We start from the raw sequence: 27503 nt of genomic DNA on the forward strand, positions 1-27503 counted from the left end.
TCCCTTCTGGACAGTTTACCGTTAGTATTTTCAAACTAAGGAGGAATTTTAAATAGTGTTTCAAATGCTTGTAAGACATGCCAGTGGCCTTGACCTGATTGGCAAGCATACCTGGCAGCCGGGAGCTGATTGGCATCTTAGCAACCCCAAGATAAGAGAAGCTCTCACCCTGCACATTTTTAAATAGGGTCTTCACTTCCTCTACTCCTTTTGCAGACCTCAGCCAGAGATCCACCTTTTCTGAACTCCACTCAGTCCTGGGTTTGGGTTACTCCCTAAGCAGCATACAAATCCTGATTTATAAATGAACAATACAGACTGGACTCTCCACTTAAAAGCTTTGCTGAAAAAGGAAAGCCTTCAATAAGCAACAAAAAGGGCAACAGAGATGTAACGGAAAGGAGGAGGGATTCCAAATAAATAAAGTTACACAGTTTAGATATTTTTTAAAAATATTAAAGCTACTTATAAAAGAGGCTAGAATACCAGATCATTACAAATCTCCCGGCATTTATGAATCTGCATCTGATCAATGCATTAAAGAACAACCTAGAACTCTGTTTAAAACAATTCATTGCCTTTGGGTTGACTTTATCCTTTTAACCCACAGGTAAAAAGATGGCGTACCACAAAGTCGGCGCAGACCAGAGGGCACAATATCTAGATAGTGATGACCTCCAAGCCACTTCCCTGGAGCTAGAATGGGATATGGAGAAAGAACTGGAGGAGCCCGGCTTTGACCATTTCCGGCTGGATGGGACAGTCCATCAACAAGTGGAAATTACTCAAAACACAGACCTGGATCTGGAGCCCATCCAGCCATCAGCATCTCCCAAAGGGAGGTTCCAGAGGCTTCAGGAAGATCCGGATTATGTCTCCCATTATACAAGGCCTCCACCAAAGAGCAACCGCTACAGCTTTTGCTGGATATTTAAGCTATTTTGCACTGCTTTGAGTCTATTTATTTTGGGGGTTTTGATCGGCTACTATGGACACGTACGGTGCCCTCCTTCCCCACCACCACCTCCAAAACCAAGTGATCCTCACCTCAGCCAGGAGATTCTGAAAGAAATCCAAGCAAAGGATGTTGCACAGATTTACAGGTATGTGCGTGGTTTAAAAGCAATTGTATGATGTTGGCAAATGTATGTCTCGCTCTACGTGGGGCTGCCCTTGAGACTGACCCAGAAACTCCAGCGGGTGCAGAATGCTGCAGCGAGACTCCTTACGAGGTCTTCGCTGCGAGATCACATTCACCCGGTGCTATACCAGCTGCACTGGCTCCCGGTGGAGTACAGGATCAGGTTTAAGGTGCTGGTTTTAACCTTTAAAGCCCTATATGGCCTAGGACCCTCGTACCTATGGGACCGCCTCTCCTGGTATGCCCCACAGAGAAACCTACGGTCTTCAAATAAAAACCTCTTGAAGGTCCCAGGCCACAGAGAAGTTAGGCTGGCCTCAACTAGAGCCAGGGCTTTTTCGGCTGTGGCTCCGATCTGGTGGAACACTCTGTCACAAGAGACCAGGGCCCTGCGGGACTTGACATCCTTCCGCAGGGCCTGCAAGACAGAGCTGTTCCACCAGGCCTTTGGCCAGGGCACAGCCTGACTCCCTCCCCCGGCAATCTTCGCAGAGCTCTGGCCCAAAGGTTGCTAGTGGCTTGAATTAATTAATTTTTATAATGAATGATTTTAGAATGTTGTTTATGTTGTATTTTTGTACTGTTTTATTGTTGTTAGCCGCCCTGAGCCCGGCTTCGGCTGGGAAGGGCGGGATATAAATAAAATTTATTATTATTATTATTATTATTATTATTATTATTATTATTATTATTATTATTTTCATTAGCTGATTATAAGGAGTGGGTATACTCTCTTGGTAGCTCCACCACCCTCAGAAGCTTGGAGTGCTGGTGGCCTTGGAGAGGGCATTCTCTGTGGCAGACTTTAAGTTGTGGAACTGTATCCCCATAGAGGTGCGTCTAGCACCTTCATTATACAACTTCTCGAGAAGGCTGGATGCACCTCGGCCTTGGCCCAGTATACCTGAAGGAGCGTCTCCACCTCCATCATTCAGCCCAGACACTGAGGTCCAGCGCCGAGGGCTTTCTGGCGGTTCCCTCACTGTGAGAATTGAGGTTACAGGGGACCAGGCAGAAGGCCTTCTCGGTAGTGGCACCCACCCTGTGGAACACCCTCCCACCAGATGTCAAGGAAATAAACAACTATCTGACTTTTAGAAGACATCTGAAGGCAGCCCTGTTTAGGGAAGTTTTTAGTGCTTGATGTTTTATCATGTTTTTAATATTGTGTTGGGAGCCACCCAGAGTGACTGGGGAAACCCAGCCAGATTGGTGGGGTATCAATAAATTACTATTATTATTACACCTTTTTACTCCAGCTTTTGGCACTTGAGATTAATATTTATAGCAAGTTTTTTAAATATTGTAACCTGCCCTTGGACCTTAGGGTGAAGGATGTGTTAACAACAACATCTGGGCAAGGGATTTAACCAAGTGTTTCTCTCTCTGCTGTGTACAGTTAATCCTGACTTCTGGGATTGGCAATTTCAAAAACAGGCAGCCCTAGTTGGTAGACATGGTGGAATTAGGAGCAATGCAAAAGGCAACTGATGTCTCAGGCATTGTGGGAACAGAAATACCATTCGTGACAAGCACAAGTGTTTAGTGTATCTCACATGGCAAAGTAAGTCAAACTATGGCTCCCTGAGAGTAGCTCACAGGACTAGGTTGAAGCTTTCTCTTGTGGTGCTTGTTTTCTGTCTTCAGGGATTATTATTATTATTATATTTTAAAGGGCATTCAAAATGTGTGTTGTTGCCACCCACTCACCCTGCACATTAGCCTCAATTGGTATTGCCCCAGGAAAACCACTACCAACTGATCCTGCTGAACATGTAAACTGTCTAAATTCAATTTTGGATGCTCCAGGTCTGTGCAGTGATTATCATGCCTGCCGACATTATACATATTCAGATGTTTTCATACTCTTGTAAAACATGCCTACTGTGCGGGGGAAGGTTTCTTTCCAGAAGGAAAGTAGAGATGCTGCTTCTCTTTGAGAAAAAAAATTAACATAAATGATAACCAGTATCTGTTACATAGGAACATAGAAACATTCACCCACAAGATTATTTGAATCAAATACCCACATTTCTAGAACTTTATCACTCATATTTTTTTAAGAGTGTCTCTTTAACCCCCTATTCCATCAGCATTAACCATATTCACAAGGTGTTTTTTATTTTATTTTAAGTTGTTTTCTATTTACTTGTGCAAGCTCTCTTGTTCAATTCCCTCCCTGAGGCTCTGCTTTGGACTGAAATCATAGAATCATAGAAGAATCATAGAATCATAGAGTTGGAAGAGACCACAAGGGCCATCGAGTCCAACCCCCTGCCAAGCAGGAAACACCATCAGAGCACTCCTGACATATGGTTGTCAAGCCTCTGCTTAAAGACCTCCAAAGTAGGAGACTCCACCACACTCCTTGGCAGCAAATTCCACTGTCGAACAGCTCTTACTGTCAGGAAGTTCTTCCTAATGTTTAGGTGGAATCTTCTTTCTTGTAGTTTGGATCCATTGCTCCGTGTCCGCTTCTCTGGAGCAGCAGAAAACAACCTTGCTCCCTCCTCTATGTGACATCCTTTTCTATATTTGAACATGGCTATCATATCACCCCTTAACCTCCTCTTCTCCAGGCTAAACATGCCCAGCTCCCTTAGCCATTCCTCATAAGGCATCGTTTCCAGGCCTTTGACCATTTTGGTTGCCCTCCTCTGGACACGTTCCAGTTTGTCAGTGTCCTTCTTGAACTGTGGTGCCCAGAACTGGACACAGTACTCCAGGTGAGGTCTGACCAGAGCAGAATACAGTGGCACTATTACTTCCCTTGATCTAGATGCTATACTCCTATTGATGCAGCCCAGAATTGCCTTGGCTTTTTTAGCTGCCGCGTCACACTGTTGGCTCATGTCAAGTTTGTGGTCAACCAAGACTCCTAGATCCTTTTCACATGTACTGCTCTCAAGCCAGGTGTCACCCATCTTGTATTTGTGCCTCTCATTTTTTTTGCCCAAGTGCAATACTTTACATTTCTCCCTGTTAAAATTCATCTTGTTTGTTTTTGCCCAGTTCTCTAATCTGTCAAGATCGTTTTGAAGTGTGATCCTGTCCTCTGGGGTGTTAGCCACCACTCCCAGTTTGGTGTCTCCTCTGGGGTGTGAGCCACCCCTCCCAGTTTGGTGTCATCTGCAAATTTGATCAGGATGCCCTTGAGTCCATCATCCAAGTCGTTGATAAAGATGTTGAATAAGACCCAAGACAGAACCCTGTGGCACCCCACTAGTCACTATTCTCCAGGATGAAGAGGAACCATTGATGAGCACCCTTTGGGTTCGGTCAGTCAGCCATTTACAAATCAACTGAGTGGTAGCATAGTCAAAACCGCATTTTACCAGCTTCTTTACAAGAATATCATGGGGCACCTTGTCGAATGCCTTGCTGAAATCAAGGTAGGCTACATCCACTGCGTTCCCTTCATCTACCAGGCTTGTAATTCTGTCAAAAAACGAGATCAGGTTAATCTGACATGACTTATTTTTCAGAAATCCATGCTGACTATTGGTGATCACAGCATTCCTTTCTAGGTGCTCACAGACTGTTTGCTTAATGATCTGCTCCAGAATCTTCCCTGGTATTGATGTCAGACTGACTGGGCGGTAATTATTTGGGTCCTCTCTTTCCCCCTATTTGAAAATAAGGACAACATTTGCCCTCCTCCAGTCTGCCGGGACTTCGCCTGTTCTCCAGGAATTCTCAAAGATGACTGCCAGTGTTTCTGAGATCACATCTGCCAGTTCTTTTAATGCTCTTGGATGCAGTTCATCTGGCCTTGGAGACTTGAATACATCTAAACTAGCCAAGTATTCTTGTACTATATCCTTAGTTATTCTGGGCTGTGTTTCCTTTGCTGAATCATTTGCTCCAAATTCTGGAGCTTTTTATGATGGAGGACCGCTGTAGCCACCCCCAACGACACGTTCTCAAGATGGAGGGGGAGGGAACAGCTGCAGTCACCTGCGGTTCCTGCGCAATGTTTGCCATCTTGCCAAAGGTTGCAGGCAGCTTTACCTGCAGCAATTGCATGTTGCTTGCCCTCTTAAAAGACAAAGTCCAGCAACTGGAGGAACATGTAGCTACGCTCCAAAGAATTCTAGATCCACACGTCCTTCCACAGTGGGGACATAGGTTTCCAGGCGGGAGTTGATCACGGTGAGGGTTTGCCAAACATAACTTCCTCTTAGTACATTTCTCCCTTTTGTCCTGATTTTGAGCATCTTCAAAGCCCATGACACCTTTGGTAAAGGCTGTTCTCCAATTGGAGCGCTTGCGGGCCAGTGTTTCCCAGTTGTCGGTGTTTATACTACATTTTTTTAGAGTCTTTGAACCTCTTTTGTTGACCAACAGCATTATGCTTTCCATTTTTAAGTTCGGAATAAAGTAGTCGCTTTGGAAGATGATCATCAGGCATCTGCACAACATGTTGAAGAATCATTGCTTCAACACTGGGGATCTTTGCTTCTTCCAGTACACTGGCATTAGTTCGCCTGTCTTCTCAGGTGATGTGTAAAAATTTTCAGAGACACCGTTGATGGAATCTTTCAATGATCCAGCGAGTGAGGTTTGAATTACAGCACTGTTTTTGCAATATTAAGTTATGCTGAGTTGTCAGGTCATGGGACTGATCTGAAGGGGTTTAGGATCAACCCTAAATCTCTCCCCTTTTGGTCCCAAGCCTGCCACACTCTTGGAATCCCCCTTATACCACCTTAGATCTGCAGGGCTTGGCTGAGCCAGTTGGGGATGGGAGAGATATCTTGGTCTCTCCAACTGAGCTGAGGATGGGAACTTATGTCTCCAGCCAGTGATACAGTGGATCCCGCTTATCTTGGTAGATCTTGATATCAGAACAGCTATGGCTGGCTCTTCTTAGTAATATAAAGTCAACACCGCTAGCTCTCTTAAAATGCATAACTTTCCCACAGTTCAGTTTGTGAATCAAGACATTTTGCCCCCTCTTGGCATTTTGCCCCCTCTTGGCATTTGCTCCTGGCAAACCGTGTTTCTTCTGAAGCACTGCCCCTGCAGAAATGCTTAATACTAGTGTTCCAATTATTGGCTTGTGTTGAATTTGCTAATTAGTCTGAAAGCACAGGCAGAGATGATTGCTTTTGTGTATTTAAGACCCCCAAAAGAGGAATTTTGAGAAAGGAGCACCCAAAAAGGGACAGTAATAGAGCTAGTCAAGCTTCGGAACAACAGGGCTGAATATCACCAGAGCTGTCTAAAATGCATTAAAAATCCAAAAGAAATGAAGAGCTTTTTGTCTCCATAGGCACTGGATTTTTCTGTCTGGTATTGCAGATGCCACACTGAAAATTACTGAGGCAGAAGGTGGGGCAGATGTTCTACTTAACTATGTGTTAACTTGTTTGAATCTCTGCTACCCCTAAACACAGAGCTAATCATAGTATAGCTACAAGTGGGATCATCAACAAAATGTTCAGGGTTCCAATAAGACATGCCCTTTCCCAGGACACTCCATTGTGTTCCACTCCTATTCCCTTCCTGGTTTTCCACTACCACCACTCACAGTATTCCATGGCCACTTAAAATGATGAGTTCTCATTGGGCTGCTTTTTTTGGGGTGGCGATCCCTTAAGGAAGGACATTTCACAAAGAGAGCTTTCATTTTGTAGTCATCAGCAGTGCTTCCAACAATAACACTGAAAGAAACTTATCACTCAACAGTGGTGTATAAGGATCTAAATTTGTGAGTGGGTTGTCTCTATTATTCTGTCAACAGAAATATTGGCAGACTGGAAGCTGCCATCTACGGGGTCAGAGTGTTGGTCTGTCCAGTGCAGTATTGTACAGTCATACCGTGGAAGTTGAACGGAATCAGTTCTGGAAGTCCGTACGACTTCCAAAATGTTTGGAAACCAAAACGCGGCTTCTGATTGGCTGCAGGAAGCTCCTGCAGCCAATTGGAAGCTGCGGAAGCCCCATCAGACATTCAGGTTCCCAAGAACGTTCGCATAGCAGAACGCTCACTTCCGGGTTTGGGAGGTTCAGGAGCCAAAACGTCTGAGTACCAAGGTGTTCGGAATCCAAGGTACGACTGTACTGGGAAGCAGTAGTTCTCCAGGATTTCAGAGAGGGGACGTTCCCAGCCCAACTTGGAGATGTCGGGGTTTGAACCTGGGATCTTTTGCACAGCCAGGCGCTCTGTAACTGAGCTTCAGCCCTCCTCCAGCAGATATGTGGGGTAAAATGATGTCCGTGTCATCAGTTTCTTTGTATCCTACTTTTCTGTGGTAAACGATGCTCAAGCCAGCTCACAGTATCAAAATAGTTCACATTATAAAACATGGCAACATATTCAAGATAATCCACTCACAATTACAAAACATACTAACAAAACTTAAATAGTCATATAGATATGAATAGGCTCATCAAAAGATATCACATTATAATTATCCACTAATAAGTCATGCCAATATGGAAGCAGAATCCAAACAATAGGAAAAATGATTCGTCTTATCCGAAACTACCTGCTAAACCATTCTGCTGGCCTTCCGGTCCAAAGACAAGAGTGGTGATGGTGGAAGGCATGTGAAAATGCAGCTGAGCCAATGGGGTTGAATTTCTGCATCATGATTCCCTTTCAGCTCAAGCTGCAACTCAGCAGTAGAGCACATCCATTGCCTGCAAAAGTCCTTAGGTTCAATACCCGCTATCTCCACGTAAGGGTTTCAGAACCCCCTGTCTAAAACCCTGGATAGCTCCCACCAGTCACTGCAGAAAATACTGGGCTATATGGACCATTGGTCTAACTAACTCACCATAAGACTATTCCCCATGTGCCAGCCAAGGCATAGTGAATATGATGCCCTCCACATGTTGTTAGAGTACAAAACCTAACATTCCTAGTCAGTATGGCCAGTGGTCAGAGATAGGGATGGATGGATTGGTCCGCTTTGAATTTCCCCATACCTAACTCTTCTGATCTTAAATTCAGTTTTCCACATTTCTGCAGCAATTTGAATTAAAATTAATTCCTCATGAAAATGAGTTTTTTAGTGCATGTTTCTTTTATTAAGCACTTTTGGAATCATTAAAAAAAACACTTTTTTGCAATTCCTCATGAAAATGAGTTTTTTAATGCATGTTTCTTTTATTAAGCACTTTTGGAATCATTAAAAAAAAACACTTTTTTGCAATTCCTCATGAAAATGAGTTTTTTAGTGCATGTTTCTTTTATTAAGCATTTTTTGAATAATTAAAAAAAAAACACTTTTTTGCAATTTTGCCCAATAGGCACATTTTTGCAAAGCAAATGCAATATAATGAATGTGTATACATTATTTTCACAAATGTATACCTTTTTATACACATTTCTCCCCTACTATATGCATTTCTGTACACATTACTTAGCTGGCGAACTCCGACTGCAAAATTCGGAGATTTGTGAAGGTTTTGATTTGCATATTATTTTGGAATGTGCAGATTTGGTAAGGTAAAGGGTAAAGGGACCCCTGACTATTAGGTCCAGTCGTGGCTGACTCTGGGGTTGCGGCGCTCATCTCACTTTATTGGCCGAGGGAGCCGGCGTACAGCTTCCGGGTCATGTGGCCAGCATGACTAAGCCGCTTCGGGCAAACCAGAGCAGCGCACAGAAACGCCGTTTACCTTCCCGCCAGAGCGGTACCTATTTATCTACTTGCACTTTGACGTGCTTTCAAACTGCTAGGTGAGCAATGGGAGCTCACCCCATCGCGAGGATTCGAACCGCCGACCTTCTGATCGGCAAGTCCTAGGCTCTGTGGTTTAACCCACAGTGCCACCCATCTCCCACCAGATTTGGTAGGATCACCTAAATCAAATTTCTCCCCCATCCCTAGTCAGAGATGGTGGTAATGATAGTCCAGCAACATTTGGAGGGCATCCCGTTTGCTACCCGACCGAACAAATGCATCCCTGCAGGTCTCTAGGGGTGTAAGATTTTGTGTTCATCAGCAACGTGATGGATTTGCTTTGTCCTTCATTTGGTATTTTCTTGCAGCAGGGAATTAGTGAAAATCCAAAAACAGTATGTGCGTATATACATTTCTCCAGCACTTAACACAATGCACTGAAACAATTTCTGAAGGCCATAAAACACCTGTTTGTAGGTAAGAAGGAATTAGTAGGCTGTCCCTTGCGTGTGCAGCACAACGGTGAGAGGATTATAATGAACAGTGTCGGCTGAAGCCCAGGTGTTTCCTCCCATAATGTGATAGCATATAGAAATTGCTCCAAAGTTAAAGAGGCACGTCAGCATAAAATGTACAGTGGTACCTCGGGTTACATATGCTTCAGGTTACAGACGCTTCAGGTTACAGACTCCGCTAACCCAGAAATAGTAGCTCGGGTTAAGAACTTTGCTTCAGGGTGAGAACAGAAATCATTCTCCGACGGCATGGCGGCAGCGGGAGACCCCATTAGCTAAAGTGGTACCTCAGGTTAAGAACAGTTTCAGGTTAAGAACGGACCTCCGGAATGAATTAAGTACTTAACCTGAGGTACCACTGTACAGCACTTGTGACTGTATACCACCAACCCATAAAAAATGACGTCGCCTAACAGCAATGCGCAACGTAAGAAAAGGGGTTATTTTAATTATTACTGTGATTATTTGATTAATTTATGAATTGCTCTTCATGTGGGTCTCTAATGGAGCAATCCTATGCACACAAAAATGGGCGTAAAGCAAGCCAGCATAAGGTTACACTGGATCCAAACCCTGTTCAGCCATTGGCTTGGCAAAGGGAAAACAAGCCTTTAAAATAGTGTTCTGTCCTGGATTGTCATGAGGCTGAGCTAAACAGGCTTAACATTCAGCCTATTTCCCCCTTCTCTACTCCCTGGCTCTGAGACATGGTACAGTGGTGCCTCGCAAGACGAAATTAATTCGTTCCGCAAGTTTTTTCTTCTTGCGAGTTTTTCGTCTTGCGAAGCACGGTTTCCCATAGGAATGCATTGAAAATCAATTAATGCGTTCCTATGGAAACCGCTTGCCAGGCTGGCGGTGCGGAGAAGGGCTTTTCTCCCCACCGCAAGCCTTCAGGACAGGTACGGGAACAGAGGGGAAGGGGCGCAGCGCTTCTCCTCTGTTCCCGGGGCTTGCGTGGGAGGAGGGTTTTTCCTCCCCACCGCCAACATTCAGAACAGCATTCTGAATGTTGGCGGTGGGAAGGAAAACCCTCCTCCCACCGCAAGTCTTCAGGACAGCCATCCGAAGGCTGGCGCGGTGAGAAGCTCTCTCCACTCCACCGCCAGCCTTCGGAGCTCTCCGCCCCACCGCCAGCCTTCGGAAGGCTGCTCCGAAGGCTGGCGGCGGGAGGAGGGCTCCCCGCCCCACCGCCAGCCTTCGGAAGGCTGCCCCGAAGGCTGGCGGCGGGAGGAGGGCTCCCCACCCCACAGCCAGCCTTCGAAAGGCTGCCCCGAAGGCTGGCGGCGGGAGGAGGGCTCTCTGCCCCACCGCCAGCCTTCAGAAGGCTTCCCCGAAGGCTGGCGGCGGGAGGAGGGCTCTCTGCCCCACCGCCAGCCTTCGGAAGGCTGCCCCGAAGGCTGGCGGTGGGAGGAGAGCCCTCCTCCCACCACCAGCCTTCGGAGGAGGTCCGAGGACAGTGGGGAAGATGCGCTGCACTTCCCCGCTGTCCCGGAGATTTCCCTATGGGCTTTCGTCTTGCGAAGGAAGCCCATAGGGAAATTCGTTTTGCGAAGTGCCTCCAAAACGGAAAACCCTTTCGTCTAGTGGGTTTTCCGTCTTGTGAGGCGTTCGTCTTGCGGGGCACCACTGTAGTTGCAATCTTAGTAGCATCGTTTTTGTTCCTATTGGTTGTTTTTGAAACTGTATTCGACCTTGCCCTGTTTTGTTTTGTTTTCCACTTTTTTTTTTTGGCCATAAATTGTTACTTTTAAATTCCTACTTTGCAGGCAACATCTGAAAAAAACACAGTTCTGTGTAAGGTAAAAGTGTGCATCTAGTGGTTATCTTTCCTTGTTCTGTTGCTCCACCTCGCCCTTGGTATTAATCAAAGACATTCTGAGGCCTGATCCTATGACGGTTCTGAGAGAGTCAGCAGTTTTGCTTCGCTATCCCTGGGGCATCCTTTGAGGAAAGGTTTTGAAGCAAACCTTTCAGAGCGAAAAGCCTCAACAGTTTAATTAGCAGTCCCTGGTAATTGCTTCAACAATCATCAGGGTTTTGCTGCTACTGAATTAAACGTATCAGCTTTCATTAACCATCCTGTGGATCTTTGGGGAAGTGGGCAGGATAGCCTCTCGGTTGCGGGAGCTGATGAGGCTGCCAGCATTTTTACATATTGACTTAGAGAGCTGACGCAGCATAGGGCCTTAAGTTTGCAATGCACACTTAACCTGGTATTGACATGTCCTCCTATTTGAAGCGTAGTCCTACATTGGCTCCCAGTATGTTTCCGAGCACAATTCAAAGTGTTGGTGCTGACCTTTAAAGCCCTAAACGGCCTCCGTCCAGTATATCTGAAGGAGCGTCTCCACCCCCACTGCCCGGACACTGAGGTCCAGCTCCGAGGGCCTTCTGGCGGTTCCCTCACTGCGAGAGGCCAAGTTACAGGGAACCAGGCAGAGGGCCTTCTCGGTAGTGGCGCCCGCCCTGTGGAACGCCCTCCCATCAGATGTCAAAGCGATAAACAACTACCTGACATTCAGAAGACATCTGAAGGCAGCCCTGTTCAGGGAAGTTTTTAATATGTGACATTTTAGTGTATTTTTCATCTTTGTTGGAAGCCGCCCAGAGTGGCTGGGGAAACCCAGCCAGATGGGCGGGGTACAAATAATAAATTATTATTATTATTATTATTATTATTATTATTATTATTATTATTATTATCCTCCAGATGTTGTATACAAGAACTCCCAGCATCCCTGACCATTGGTCATGCTGGGTGAGGATCATAGGATCGTAGAATTGTAGAGTTTGAAGGGACCCCAAAGGTCATCTGGCCCAGCCCCCTGGAATGCAGGAATCTCAGCTAAAGCATCCAATGACAGTTGGCCATCCAACCTCTGCTTTAAAACCTCCAAGGAAGAAGAGTCCACCACCTTCTGAGGGAGTCTGTTCCGCTATCAAACAGCTCTTACCACCAGAAAGTTCTTTCTGATGTTTAGTCAGAATCTCCTTTTTTGTAACTTGAGGCCATGGATTTGGGCCCTACCCTCTGGAGCAGGAGAAAACAAGCTTGTTCCCTCTCCCATGTCACAGCCCTTGAGATGTTTGATGGGCGGGATATAAATAATAAATTTTTATTAATTATTATTATTTGAAGATGGCTATTAAGTCTCCTCTCAGTCTCCTCTTTTCCTGGGCTAAACATGCCCAACTCCTTCAACCATTCCCCACAAGGATTTGTTCATTTGGGATGATGCAAATTGTACCTTACAACATCTATAAGGCACTACATTGCCTACCCTTGTACTAGACTATAATAGCAGTCCCAGAGCAAGATTATTGAGATAATATATGTGAAATGCTTTGCAGTGTGCTTTAAAGTGATGAGGGAAAGGCTGTGGCGAAGAGGTAGAGCACATGCTTTGCAACAGCTCCCAAGTTAGATGCAGAGCTACTACCAGGCAGTAGATGCTAAATGGACCAATAGATAAATCTAGGTGGACCAAAGTAGGCAAGTTCCTGCATCCTTATCATATATACATATAAATGCTAATTATGTAAGTATGTACATGAGGGATGCGGGTGGCGCTGTGGGTTAAGCCACAGAGGCTAAGACTTGCCGATCAGAAGGTCGACGGTTCGAATCCCCATGACAGGGTGAGCTCCCATTGCTCCGTCCCTGCTCCTACCAACCTAGCAGTTCGAAAGCATGTCAAAGTGCAAGTAGATAAATAGGTACCACTCTAGCAGGAAGGTAAACGGCATTTCCGTGCACTGCTCTGGTTCGCCAGAAGCGGCTTAGTCATGCTGGCCACATGACCTGTACGCCGGCTCCCTTGGCCAAGAAAGCGAGATGAGCGCCGCAACCCCAGAGTCGGTCACAACTGGACCTAAAGGTCAGGGGTCCCTTTACCTTTACTATGTATGTGGGACCTTTTCCCAAAGCAGTTTACAGACAAAAATAAGAACTGCTAAAAACAATTGTTAAAAAATAATAAAATAAACCTTGATAGAAGTGAAACTATGTAGAAATATAAAATCTATTAAAACAGTACAGCATGAACCCTTCCATTAAAAGTTGTCAGTTCCCTAAAGCCTGCTGGAACAGGAAAGTCTTCACCTCCTGTCGGAAGGGCAACAAGTACCAAGCCAGTCTAGCTTCTCTGGGAATGGCATTCTGAAGTCTAGGAACAGCTTCCAGAAAGGCCCTCTCCCACATCCCTTCTGAATGTGCCATTGGAGATTGCGGGACTGAGAGAAGGGCCTCCCTTGAAGATCTCAGAACCCAGGCAGTTTCATATGAGGAGATATGGTCTTTCAGATAGCTTGGACCTAATCCGTGTAGGGCTTTATAGGCAGTGCTTTTCCCACCAGGTGGAGTACAGTTCTGGCAGCAAGGGAGGCAGGGGCGCATTTATTTGACCTGCACCAGAACCAGGAGCAAACCCAAAACCAGCTAGGCAGACAGCTTACTGTAGTGCTTAGCACTTCCGCAGCCAGTGAACACAACTGTTGTCAAACTGGCATCTGTTCAGGGCTGCCCCAAGTCACTCAGCGACTTACTGTAACAACTTCATGGTGAGTTCTGGCACCTATTTTTCTTGGGGGGAAGCACTGTTTATAGGTCATAACCAGCACTTTGGATTGTGCCCGGAAACAGACCAGTAACCAGCCGAGCTGTTGTAGCAAGGGACTCATATTCTCCCTAGAGCCCATATTGTTCTTACACAAGAAATTCTCAAATGCTTAGATGTTGTTAGAAAAGGAAACTAGGTTTCTCTTGATGTATGGTGCTGTTAAATATGTTACTGCAGCTCTGCGGCATGTGTCCGCAACAATTAGCAATTAGCTTCCTGCCTTGTGTACACAAATCAAATTGCACAAGCCTCCAGGGAGATGAGTCTTCCTCCGGTTGCTTCTCGCGGGACTTCTCCTCCAAGTCGTCAATCCTGCAAGCAGCCATTTACCTAAGGGGTGCTAATAAGACAGGCCAGGCAGTTCCCAATTCTGCAGAGAATCGCCAGTCTGCAGGTCTGTTGTACTGAATTGAACTATTGTTCATTCCATGCTCACAACAGGAGTGACAAGAATGAAGGCCGTTAAGGAGTGAGGGTTATTTTATTTTATTTTTTTATTTTTTGTTCTCTGGGAATCGATCGGGGATAATGAAATTGACGTTGTCTGAATAGTAATCAGTTTCAATGAGCGGCATGTTGCAGTGGCCTTACTGAAAGGAGACGGCTCGTCACAGTTCATTTCATATGGAAAGCTGATGAGTTTCCTGGGGTACTTCAGCATCAGGCTGAAATAATCACAACCAAAATTGATTTTATTCAAAGGCAAATAACTTCTTTTTTAACAATATGTTCCTTAGCTTTGAAATGGGAGTGCGATGACTTTCAAACAAGGAGAACGTGTGTGGAGAGAGAGAGGAGGTTGTGGGGAAGAGTGTTCACTCTCAGTGCAAACCATTGTGCTGGTCTCATTGTGCTGTTGTGTAATGCTTTCTGATTGACAGCCAGATAGTAGGGATGCTTGAAGAAGTTGAGTTTCAATATGGGCCGATGTGTTCCATCCCTTCTGGGCAAATATACTAATTGAAGCTTAGTAATTAGTCAGTTTCCTGAATTTTCTGAAATATGAAGTGCGTATTTTGAGAGATAGCATGCTTAGGAATTCGTTTTTTGTTGGAATACTGAGATTTAAATCGGGAACTTTCTGTGTGTGTTTTTAAAAAATAAAGAGTAAGGCAGAAATGGGATGCAGAAGACTTAGTGGGGAACACATATGAAAGTGGCATGTTCAGGAAATAAATTAACTCCCCCATCCTTATTGGGTACATGAGCTGTGTCTACTGAAAAGGAAAACTGGTGCATGTGCTGTTCCATATCCTGGTTAGTTTCCCCTCATGGTCAGTGGCTACCTCCTTGGCACTATATATCACACAATTATGTTTCTCTACTCCAGGTGTGTAGGGGCCTTTGACCCTCCAGTGTTCCATATCTGGAGGTCCAAACGTTCATTTCACCTACTGTAGGCCATCAGTGCCACCACCGATACAGAGCTGGAACAAGGAAGCTTGTTATGTGAGGATGTCCCATAACGTGCTACTCTTTGTATCTATAACATGATGAGCTGGAAGGATGCTGGTCAGTGCTGAAACTGGTTTTGTGTACATCAATGACACCTGAGGTGATTATTCATCATCATGCTTGAAAGATTATTAGTCTCAAAAAATAATAATACAAAAAAAAAAAATACTGTGGACTTGGAAAGGGTGCAGAAGAGGACACACAAGAAGTTCCAGGAGCAAGATCAACTCACCAAGGTGAGGAAAGGTCTCTTAGCTTCTTCCCAAAGTTGGGAAAGTGCTAGCTAGGCCACAGGTCAGCAACCGTTTTCAGCCGTGGGCCTCAGACCATGTGGTGGGCCAGATTATATTTTGAAGAAAAACAATGAACGAATTCCTATGCCCCACAAATAACCCGGAGATGCATTTTAAATAAAAGGACACATTCTACTCATGTAGAAACATGCTGATTCCTGGACCGTTCGCGTGCCGGATTGAGAAGGCGATTGGGCCGCATTTGGCCCCGGGCCTTAGGTTGCCTACCCCTGAGCTAGGCTTTCAGAAGGAGGTGGGAGGACTCTAGGACCCTGTCAGAGCCTCACACCTCTTTCCCAAAGCCCAGCACCATGCTTACCGGGCTTTGAGACGGCGCCCCCTCCCATTTGCTTAGCACCCAGTGCTACTTGCACAAACCTAAACCTGCCCCTGCCTCAAGTGTCAAAAAGCAGGGTAAATAAATGTGTCTTTAGCATTCTCTGAAAGCTGTACAATGAAGCAGCCAGACGCATCTCTGTGGGGAGCAAATTCCACAAATTATTGTTATCATGGGGGGGGGGTTCTGCCCTGTGCTTCACCCTGCTTTCTTTGTTCTTTAACTTGAGAGAGGATCAAATTTAATTCTGGAAATGACAAATATTTGCTGTAGTTTTCACCCTGACTCCCTGACCTTAATATGTCTGCCCCCCTCCCCCACACAAGATTTATATTCTGCAGTGGCATAGCGTGGGTTGTCAGCACCAGGGGCAAGGCAAATAATTTGCGCCCCCTAACCCGTGGATTTGCGCCCCCTAACCCGTGGATTTGCGCCCCCTAACCCTAACCCCCAGATGTTGCGCCCGGTGCGGCCGGCCCCCCTGCACCCCCCCACGCTACACCACTGATATTCTGCTCTGCTTGATAGTAATAAAACCTCAGAGTGGTTTACATAAGTTAAAGCAGTTTAAAAACATTGTTTAAAACATTCAAAATATAATTAAAATCAATGATCAGCCAAAAAACAGGTTAGAATCTGTGCTAATATTCTACACATCAAAAATGTTTTTTGCGGAGAAGAACAAAGTGAAGTTGCTTGCCTGATTTCCATAGGCAGGGAGTTCCACACTATGTGACCACACTAAAAGATCTATTTCTTATGAATGCAGAATGAGTGCTATGAGATGCCTGTAATAGGCTCCAAGGCATATGCCTACAGATGAGATCGCAGCACCAAAATGAGTCCCAACATGATTGTGGAATCAGGTGACACTTTCTTTTCCCACTGAAATTTAATCAGTGTACACATATGCCGAACTGGAGCCAACCCGTATGGAAGAACAAAATGCACACCAAAGAAAATGACAAAACTGTGCGTTCTCTGTGGTTGAATAATGTCTGGTTATCAGAATGAAAAATTGGCAAAACATTAACACATCTGTGCTGTTCCAGGAAGAAGATCAGGTATCTCCCCCTCAACCCCCCCCCTAAAATCCAGGGAGAAATTCAGGTAGGGATAATTTTGTAAGCACTCCTAAATGCTACTGCTCATCTTAGTCACCTGCTGTGATAAAGTTAATCTTTTTCTCACACTCCCATGGACACTCTCTCATAAGCATTCAATTAACATTAGGAATGCTCGTTAGAAATCTATTCAGCCTCTCTTTTGTTTCTCCAGATCGCTAAGAATGAAATGTCAAGCAGCTCTTTAAAATTTCCATTCATCTTATTAACGATTTCTTAGTACTGGATAAACAATCATTTTCCCAAAGTCTCAAACATGACCAGCAATTTGTACATTATTATATTTTAAATTAATAAAAAAGGAACACCATATGTGTACACACACACACACACACATACAGTCGTACCTCAGGTTACAGATGCTTCAGGTTGCACATTTTCGGGTTCTGCACCACGCCAAACCCGGAAGTGGGTTACTTCCGGCTTTTGGTGCTTGTGCATGTGCAGAAGCGTTGAATTGTGACCCGTGCGTGCGCAGACATGGCGCTGTGGGTTGCGAATGCTGTGGGTTGCGAACGTGCTGCCCGCACGGATCACGTTCACGACCCAAGCATCCACTGTACACACACACACACTGTACACACACACACAACCCGCACAGTGGTTTAAAGAGCAAGCGCAACTGCAAAGTGCCTGGGATTGTATGGCTGCATCCTTTGCATGTACTGGTATTTTAATCAGGGTAATGTATCTGCAAATGACCAGAGAACCTAAGAAGACCAAAGGCCCATCTAGTTCTAGCATGTTGTTCTCTCGGTGGGAAGCCTGAAAACAGCACCCAAGTGCACAACACTCGTCCCCCTTCCCATTTCCAGAAATCGGTAGCCAGAGGCATACCAAGCCGAACCCTTGGTCCACCAAGCTCAATATTATAGAGGTTCTTCAGCATTTTAAAGAGGAGAATTTTGTTTTCTACCCAGACGTGTCTGGGGTTGAACACGGGGACTTTTTTCTGCATTCAACGCAGTTTCCCTACCGCAGAGCGGCAGCTCTTCCCCACACACACTTTTAATTCTAACCACTTTGCCCTTTTTCCCGTGCTACAGCCGAAATGCCCATCTTCATCACCCCGAAGTGATTATGTCTAAACCTGCTGGATGCACTCTGATGTGTCCTAGCGCTCCCTGCACCCCACACCGCTCCTGTTCCTCTTAGTTAGATTTGCATTTTGCAATGCACTTCCAGACATTGGATCACGGCGAGCCACCTGCCTCTGCTGACATATTCAAATAATTTGGGATGGAGGCCAGTTCTGTGCAGGGCCTGTGCCCACTGCTTACGTGCTTGACAGTAACATCTGGCAACACAGATGCTGAATTGGAGAGAGCCGTAATTATTTTGAGAGGAGGAGGAAAGTTGTCACGCACAATTATTATCACTCTCCCATTGCAGGTATTAAAAACCGGGGAGCTAATTCTGTTCTTAGATGGCAGCATATGTTTTTCTTTCTTTCTCGGGGAGGGCGGGGGGAGTTACCAGCATTTTGTTTTCTTCCTTGCATCTTTGAGGTCAAGCTCGCTTGATGCGTGGTGCTATCTACAGGCTTAAAAATGAACACACGCACCCTGAAAAGAGAGGAGTGGAGGTTTCAAAAAAGCAAGGGAACAGAGAACAGTGCGTGTTTTCTTTTCTTGGAACAGTGACACAATAGCCATTGTGAGGGCTGCCAAGCTATGCAGGGGAGTCCATTCGAAGTGGAGGCACATGACAAGGTCCTCTGCTGGTTATGCGCCATGTCCCCGAGCCAGTCGTCAACAAAAGCTGTTGGATTCGGTCCTAGTGAAAGGACTGTGCTTCTGCCTTGCTTTTCTCAGCTGTGGTGACCTTTGGATTTTTTCCCCCTTCTTAGTCTTTTTCACCCCCTTCAGCATCTTCTCTGCTTCTTGTCTTCTCCCACATCCTCCCTGTGTCCCTCGCAGGTTATTAATAGAATATGACAGGTGTGATTGAACGTGAATGTGTATTTGCAGAGTTATCGTGAAGCAAATATTTAGACTGTCTGGTAAGGCAAGCAAATCAGGGGCTGTGGTGTGTGTGTGTGTGTGTGTGTGTGTGTGTGTGTGTGTGTGTTTTAATTAGAAGAGGCAGTTGAATACCCAAAGTATGCACCTGCATTGCAAAGAAGCATTGGAATGACACTGTTTCATTGCAGACAGGTTGAAAACCACTGGACTTGTCTTTTGTTTCAAAGATATAATTTTGGAGAACAGGAGTACTAAAAAGGAAAAGGGAAATTCCACACTACAGAATATATTTAGTTCAGAATGATGGGAACAACCCACCTGAATGTCAGCATATTTGGACCTAGTTTGGTTTTCATGTAAGAGCAATGTCATTGTCAACAAAAAAATTGCTGTTGTTGTTTTCCTTTATTTCTAAGATGTTTACCAAGCCTTTCTATATGGAACATTATGGATAGAGCAATCCTAACTATAGGAAGCCCGTGTAAAGTACCTCTATTCTGAACTCTGTCTAAGAGCTTCTGGGAGGGGCCACTGCCAGCTGAGTCGGCAGATGAGCTGCCAAGCTTTGAGGATTGGTCCCTAGGTCACATGACAGGAGGGTGGAATAGGTGTAAATATCTCCTTGCCCCATCCTGCTCTCACCACACATCCAGAACATCTTGGTGCCTGGTACAAACTGTCAGCATCTTGCAGGGCCAGCACGTCCCATTTTGTTGCGTAAGGTGGAATGGGAATGTGGTGCCATACTGTCCCCCACTGTGCTGCCACCATGCCCTGCTGAAGCCTCCCTTAGCTGTGGCAGCAGCGATGTCTGGTGAGATCGCACCAAAATCTCATGAGATTTCATGTGTTCCATGAGATCTCATGCAATCTCACCGGAAACCAGTCCCAGCTTCTCTGTTGGTGGTGGGATGAGCAGGGTGGGTGGGATGAGCAGATGGTGCCTCTTTGACTTCTGTTGCCCAAGGCAGCTGTTTCACCCTGCCTCATGGGCAGGCTGGCCCTGACATCTAGCCACAGAATGATATGAGTAGTGATCTGTAGATCATATGCTAAACCCAGTATCCCCCTATTGTATCGTTGGCATAAGGATGCTGGAGGAATTTGATTCATTTCATGTTTAAAAGTGAATCTAGCCAATTCACACTTTCTGAAATGACGCACGAATTTTAACATGGGCAATCTTTGAAATTTACGCATCTCTGAATTTTGTAATGCAGTCCTGAAACCAGGTACTGTGTGCCAAAATGCCTAAATTGCATAAAATGAAAATAGCAGTGAAAATAGCATACAACATTCGATATATTGGGGCAAATGCGAATATTAGGGAAAACATGCTTTGCAAAATGTACAGAAATGCATTAACAAACTGTATTTTACATAAAAGAATGCACTAAAATGTTGGTAAATTCTCATGAGGACTTTTTAAAAAAAGAAATTACTAGCATGTGGAAATGTGGAAAAATGAGAAACTAAAATTGTGGTACAGAGAGTTGGACTAAATGGCCCTTTGGGTCCCTTCCAGCCCTACAATTCTATGATTACATGACAGATTTGCCCTTCCCTCCTTAAGAGGCAGGAACTGCTAGGCTTAACATCTGGATGGAAACTGCAGCCTGCCTACACCATTAAAAACACACCATATTGGTTTTTAAGTGGACTTCACACAGTTAAACAGGTGCCTGTTTCCTCTCACAGTTAATTTTCCTGTACACATGACGTTCATTATATGTGGCAAAAAATGTCTTATTGGGACTAATGTATGACACAGCCTTCATGCAATGCCTCCGGTGATTAATGTTCCTTATTATTTTCAACATTTCTTTTCCCTTTGACTAAGACATTCAAATCATCCTTCTCACTGATTCAGAAGATTGGTGGATGGGGGAGGAGTGCTGAGAAAAGGATTATCTTTGTCGAAACTGCGCTGCCTTCTCCTGCCTTTTGGTGGCATATTAATTCTTGAGTCAATATTGCTGGTCAACTGAAAGAGAGAGAGAGAGAGAGAGAGAGAGAGAGAGAGAGAGAGAGAGAGAGAGAGACTGACTATTATGTGGTTTGGCTTAATGAAATATTGCTGAACTGTAACAAAATGGAAACAGTAGAATAACCTTTGCAGCTTTTAAGAACAGCACATCAAATTGCCTCGCTAATTAGATTTGATCCATGTGCCTTGCGGTTTCTTTTCTTTTCTACACTCTGTTCTGAAAAGTTTGCAACTGTGCAACTGCCTATAATGAGATCCTGTTATCAGGGGAAGGGGACATTAAGTGGTGCAGGGGGAGAGGAGCTGGGATATGGGGAAGCAGAGGTAGGGGAAAAGATTGTGGCAGAGTTTTATTTTTTAAAAATCAAAATTTGGAATTGTCCAATGTTATGTGCATCACTGAAACATGGCCGTGCATTTTCCATGTGCATACATTCTTTCTTGCTTAAAATCTTTGGGAAATCCCCAGAACTGAGAACTCGAACACAGTTAATGCCCTAATCATGTCCCTATAAAGAATGTCATTGTGGATGTTTCTGGCATCACAGCCTTTCCCATAGCATTGACAGCTACACATGACTTCTTAAAACAGGGGTCTCCATATTCTATAAGATTAGAATTACTGGTGAATATTCTGTGAAGAGGGTGGCGCTGAGGGTTAAACCACAGAGCCTAGGACTTGCCGATCAGAAGGTCGGCAGTTCGAATCCCCACGACGAGGTGAGCTCCCGTTGCTTGGTCCCTGCTCCTGCCAACCTAGCAGTTCGAAAGCACGTCAAAGTGCAAGTAGATAAATAGGTACCGCTCTGGCAGGAAGGTAAACGGCGTTTCTGTGCGCTACTCTGGTTCGCCAGAAGCGGCTTAGTCATGCTGGCCACATGACCCCGAAGCTGTACGCTGGCTCCCTTGGCCAATAAAGCGAGATGAGCACCGCAACCCCAGAGTCGGTCACAACTGGACCTAATGGTCAGGGGTCCCTTTACCTTTACCTATTCTGCGAAGAGTAGCAATGGAAGGATCAAGGGCAGGCAGAGGAGAAAGAGGTAAGCTGGAGACCATGATCTGTAGTTCTAGGAGAGTGTGGGCTACAGTGGTACCTTGGGTTAAGAACTTAATTCATTCTGGAGGTCCATTCTTAACCTGAAACTGTTCTTAACCTGAAACACCACTTTAGATAATGGGGCCTCCCGCTGCCGCTGCGCCGCAGCTGCATGATTTCTCATCCTGAAGCAAAGTTCTTAACCTGAGGTACTATTTCTGGGTTAGCTGAGTCTGTAACCTGAAGCGTCTGTAACCCGAGGTACCACTGTATTTTACTTTTTGCATTGCTGTCAGATCCTTTTTTTTTTTTTTACATCACCTGTCATCACACAACATTCTCGTGATTTGGGCTTTTGAATTGCCCATTCCACCCTCCCCCATTCCATCTGCCCATTTTGACTCTGGCTTTCCATTTTTAAAAAGGCCTGAGTTGTGCGTAGCTCTCCTCCACCAGATCTATGAACTGTAAATCAAGTTGTAGTCTCCTCAATCGACACATCTCTATGTGGAGTCAGAGATAAATTTGGATAACCTTTTGGGCCACCGATTGTAGATGTGGAGTCACGAACGATGTCTGAAATGAACTTCGCAGTCTTTTGCATGTTTTGTCAGAAGTAAGTCATCCAGAGCCAATGACAGGTCCTTTAGTCTTTATCCTCCAGCCCAATAAATTCTGCAAGGGCAAAAGTGAGACTAAGGAAGAGGAAGGCAGGCAGGCAGGCAGGCAGGGCCACACTCCAGAATAGTTTTAAACAAAAATGTTTCACGTCACCCACCATGATGGCAGGCTTTTCATTAATGTGTAACACTGGTGTTGCAAGTTAGCATTTCTGTTCTATAAGCTGCAAACAATTCTCCCTCTTCTGTACAGGTAAAATGAAGGTAGTTCTGAAGTTATTGCCAGCGATTTTGATGCATACAGGGGGAATTAGACAGTGGCACTGACATGAAGATGACCTGGGTCCATAAAGGTCTTTATGGTTGACAGCTCTCAACAGAAAAGTAAAGTGAGTCCTCACAAAAGAAAATGGAACAGACAGAGGAATTATGCTGGAACTATACTAGGTAGCTAGGTAGGTAGATTAGATATAGATGATAGATGATAGATGATAGATGATAGATGATAGATGATAGATGATAGATGATAGATGATAGATGATAGATGATAGATGATAGATGATAGATGATAGATGATAGATGATAGATGATAGATGATAGATGATAGATATAGACAGATGATAAATAGAAGAAAGATAAATAGATGATAGATATAGATAGATAGATTGATAGATGATAGATGATAGATAGATAGATGATAGATAGATAGATAGATAGATAGATAGATAGATAGATAGATAGAGATAGAGGGTAGGTAGGTAGGTAGGTAGGTAGGGATAGATAGATGATAGATAGATAGATAGATAGATAGATAGATAGATAGATAGATAGATGAAAGTTTGCTGTACCCCAGGAGTCAGGTAACCTGTGGACCCAGCGATGGAACATGTCCCCTTGCTGCCCAGGGGGGATGCTTGTGTGTATGCAGCCACACACCCATGCTGGGGGTGGGGTGAGGGGTGGAGGAAAAATGGAGCCCACTGTGCACGCTCAGGCAGATGGGTGGGGTATAAATAATAAAAAATAATAAATATATTACTACTACTACTACTACTACTACTATTCCTGCTACTACTACACCAGTCCTGAGCAGCATGGCCATCTTAGCGCCACCCCGGGATCTGAGCATTGCAAGGCTCCTAATGAAGGGTAGTGTGGGGACATGGCAGCCACACACCCCTCAATCTCTACCTTGCATGAAAAAGAGCCTTAGAAAGATGCAGTTGGGAGTGAAGAGTACCCTAGGGGAGGGGCAGCCTATTTCTCCTTTCCCCTTCCTTCACATCCCTCCTGTGCTTATATGCTTTCCTTCCCATGGGATCTTTTCTTTTTTTTGGGGGGGGGGGTAAAGAGGTAAGGTGCAAATGGCAGGAAGGGGGATGGGTTAAGCATCCCCTCCCATCCCCCACCACTCCTCTGCTCCTATTTGCAGCCCCCTAGGCTGCTTTCCATTTAGGAAAAACAAATGTCGGGGGGCAAGAGGTACAGATGTCACCTGCAACTTGACCTGAGAGCTTTGACGGCGTGGAAAGAACAGAGGGAGGAGGAAAGCGAAGGTGACAGGTTTCTGAAGGAGTGGATGTTTAGTGCTGGAAGAGGGACAGCTAGGAGGAGAAATGTGAAGATTTCCTACACAGTTTATTGCTAATGGATTAGTCCTGGTTGTCCTTTTTGAAAAATGACCAGTCCCTTCCCCGGCATTTTTGTGCTTTAGTTTCACTAGCATTCCTCTCCCTTAAGGTCTGTTAAGGTAAGGTTTATGGCAAGGCACACTATATTCTTCCAATGCTTTACAGTGCACAGCATATTGTGTTTTCTTTTCTGTGACAATAAGACAGTAACTTACTCTGGTGTTAAATAAGGGTTCGGCCCCTTGGGTTTGTCAGTGTGGGTTTTTGGATGGTGAAGGCACTGATGCAGAGTAGAGAGCTTTTCTTTCAGACAGGTCCACGTTCCATCAGGGGAAAGTGGTCAGGGGCCATGTACTGGTGGTGGAGAAGGGATTGGGGCCAGAAGTTGGTGGGGCCAAAGCTAAAAATTGGATGAGGACACACACACACATTCACATTCATGTGCATTCACATTTCCCATTAACACTCAGCCATCCAGCCACACAATCCCACACAAGGGAACATGATACTACCTGTCCCCTCTGAATTCTGCTCTCTCTGACCTGGGGGTGGGAATCAGCATCTCTGGCTGCCCAGGGGAGATGAATGCAGCTGACAGGATGTGTGATGTCTTATTTTGGGAGGGATGAAGCCTGCTTAGATGCTGCCCAGCAAGGTTGGCCTAGCTTCCCCTTCGCAGACATGCCGCTGGTGTGTGGGCAGCATGGAACACGCTGCACAGGGGAATATGGGGATGGAGCCACCATCCATGGCAACATTCCCTCTCCAGGCAGTGTGGATAACATGCAAAAAAGAAAATCCAACCAGGGATGTTGTGTCCTGGTGGTCATGCCCTAACCAATTGAAATATACAATCATGAAACCATGTTGTTTAGTCGTTTAGTTGTGTCCGACTCTTTGTGACCCCATGGACCAGAGCACGCCAGGCACTCCTGTCTTCCACTGCCTCCCGCAGTTTGGTCAAACTCATGCTGGTAGCTTCGAGAACACTGTCCAACCATCTTGTCCTCTGTCGTCCCCTTCTCCTTGTGCCCTCCATCTTTCCCAACATCAGGGTCTGATATAATTGCAGCATGTTATTGCTGTGTCAAACATCAGATTTTGCACACAAAGGATGGGGGATTCAATGAATCATGACCACTCACAGTGTAGTTGTGTTCAAAAGAGGGGCAAATATGTTTGTTCTAAGGAACAGTGTGCAAATGCAAATGATGCAGAATGTTTACTATTAATGAGGTTCTTCACTCCTTGATTCCTCACCAAGAAGCCGCAGTCTTCAAGTCAAGGTCATAAATATGCTTTGCTTGGTGTGTGTGCGTGTTTTTTTAAAAAAGCCGTACCGCATGCACATTCCATAAGAATAACTGGGTAAACGTTAAATGCAGCACTTTGTCTTTCTATATAAAATGGCATTTTGCACCATTATGTGTCCCTGAATGTCTTGCATGCCTTTGGATCTGATTTAAATAGGATTGTTCCTTTTTGCATTTGCGTGGCTGTTCTTAGAAGGCAGTCTTCTTATAGCTTGCGCCTGGATATGGCAAAATGAGCTTTTCTTTTTATTAACTGAAAAATAAATTGCACTGTCTCCTATCTGGATGCAATAAAATGCACTGTATGTTTTTGTTTAATGCCAAGGCACATAGTTTTTTAAACTGTACATCAGGCTGCATTGAAGACTAGTTTTGCTAAAGCTTTCATTGTGATTTACAACTATGGGAGCTGCTGCATTTCTCCTCATTGGAATTTCTCCCTGTATTTCCTGGGCTTGTTTTTACAGCAAAACCAGTGCATTAGGAATCCTTCATTGTTCTGTTTTTATTTCCAAGTTTTATACAGAGCATTTGGCATGCACTCTTTGCCTAAGACTTCAATTCCTTCGTGCCAGCCTCAGTTTATTTGTATAACCCTTTCCCATGCTGATTGGCTTCAACTCAAGTCACAAACCATAGTTAAACCATGAATTAAAGTTGAATGTGAGTGGCTGTCCTTCCTCATGCCTCATTATACTCTAGCTTTGTGCTGTGACCGCACTGGGGCTTATCGTTCGTTTCCCTCAGGCAAACCAAATACAAACCTTGGTCACAGTTTATGGTTTGTTTGGAAAGAAACAAGAAGTGAGCCTGTATGTAGATGACATGATAGCACAGACCATGGCTTGCTTCCTGGTATTGCAGAAGTAAAGGTAAAGAAAGGTAAAGAAACCCTGGATGGTTAAGTCCAGTCAAAGGTGACTACGGGGTGCGGCACTCATCTTGCTTTTCAGGCCAAGGGAACTGGTGTTTGTCCACAGAGAGCTTCTCAGGTCATGTGGCCAGCATGACTAAACCACTTCTGGCACAACGTGACACCGTGACAAGTGCCAGAGTGCACGGAAACGCTGTTTGCCTTCCCGCTACAATGGTACCTATTTATCTACTTGCACTAGTGTGTTTACAAACTGCTAGGTTGTCAGAAGCTGGGACAGAGCAACGGGAGCTCACCCTGATGCACGTGAACGTAAGCAGGTACCCACTTGGCGTTAATAAGGATCAGGCAGACGCAGCAATGGAGAATAAGAAGGTGAAGTTTATTGCCAGGCAATAAGGGCCCAGTTTGGAATCTCTTCCAAAAGGAACTGGGACCCCGATTGACAGAAATCCAGAGGTCTTTATACCTGAGCAGATCACAGCAAATCATAGATCATGAGACAACCATGAGGCAGTCACGATATCGCCAGCGAAAATTAGCCAATTAGCAAGCTTCTTGCCATGCTTCCAGCTCCTGATCAAGCACTGGTCAAGCACGGAGTTCTACTTCTGTTTTCCATTGCTTGCAGTGACGCTCTGTCTAACCTCTCCCCGAGTTAGGACAGGACAGGGAGTTTTGGAGATTTTGTGGTTTAGCTCTTCCTGTTCCTGTGGATTAATTTAGCCTGTATCTGAGGGGATTTTTTACCAGAATCTCTGATTCACGTCTTCCCCTTGTTCAGGGTACACGGATGTTTGTAGGGGAAAGGTCGGCTCCTGTTTCAAGCAGTTTGCGGTTAGCTAAGGCACAGCTTCCCTTTGATTCGAAATGGATTATAAAATACTGTAAGCCCTGATTATGTGTGAGCATATATGAATATATTGATTACTGATAACTGATTATATGAAT

The 27503-nt window shown here is 45.0% G+C and overlaps 1 protein-coding gene across 5 annotated transcripts in view; it reads left to right on the plus strand.

Annotated features, from left to right (window-relative positions):
* The window catches only part of NAALADL2 (N-acetylated alpha-linked acidic dipeptidase like 2), a 644561-nt gene that overhangs the window by 246624 nt on the left and 370434 nt on the right, over nucleotides 1-27503 (plus strand). For all 5 annotated transcript variants that reach the window (XM_083504077.1, XM_083504078.1, XM_083504075.1 and 2 more), the window contains one exon: nucleotides 611-1103. In XM_083504077.1, coding sequence (XP_083360203.1) covers nucleotides 619-1103 — 485 coding nt within the window. In that variant the 5' untranslated portion in view covers nucleotides 611-618. The remainder of the gene's footprint in view (nucleotides 1-610; nucleotides 1104-27503) is intronic.

The sequence above is a fragment of the Podarcis liolepis genome, assembly GCF_965112155.1.
Source record: "Podarcis liolepis genome assembly, chromosome: 5".
NCBI classification, from domain to species: domain Eukaryota; kingdom Metazoa; phylum Chordata; class Lepidosauria; order Squamata; family Lacertidae; genus Podarcis; species Podarcis liolepis.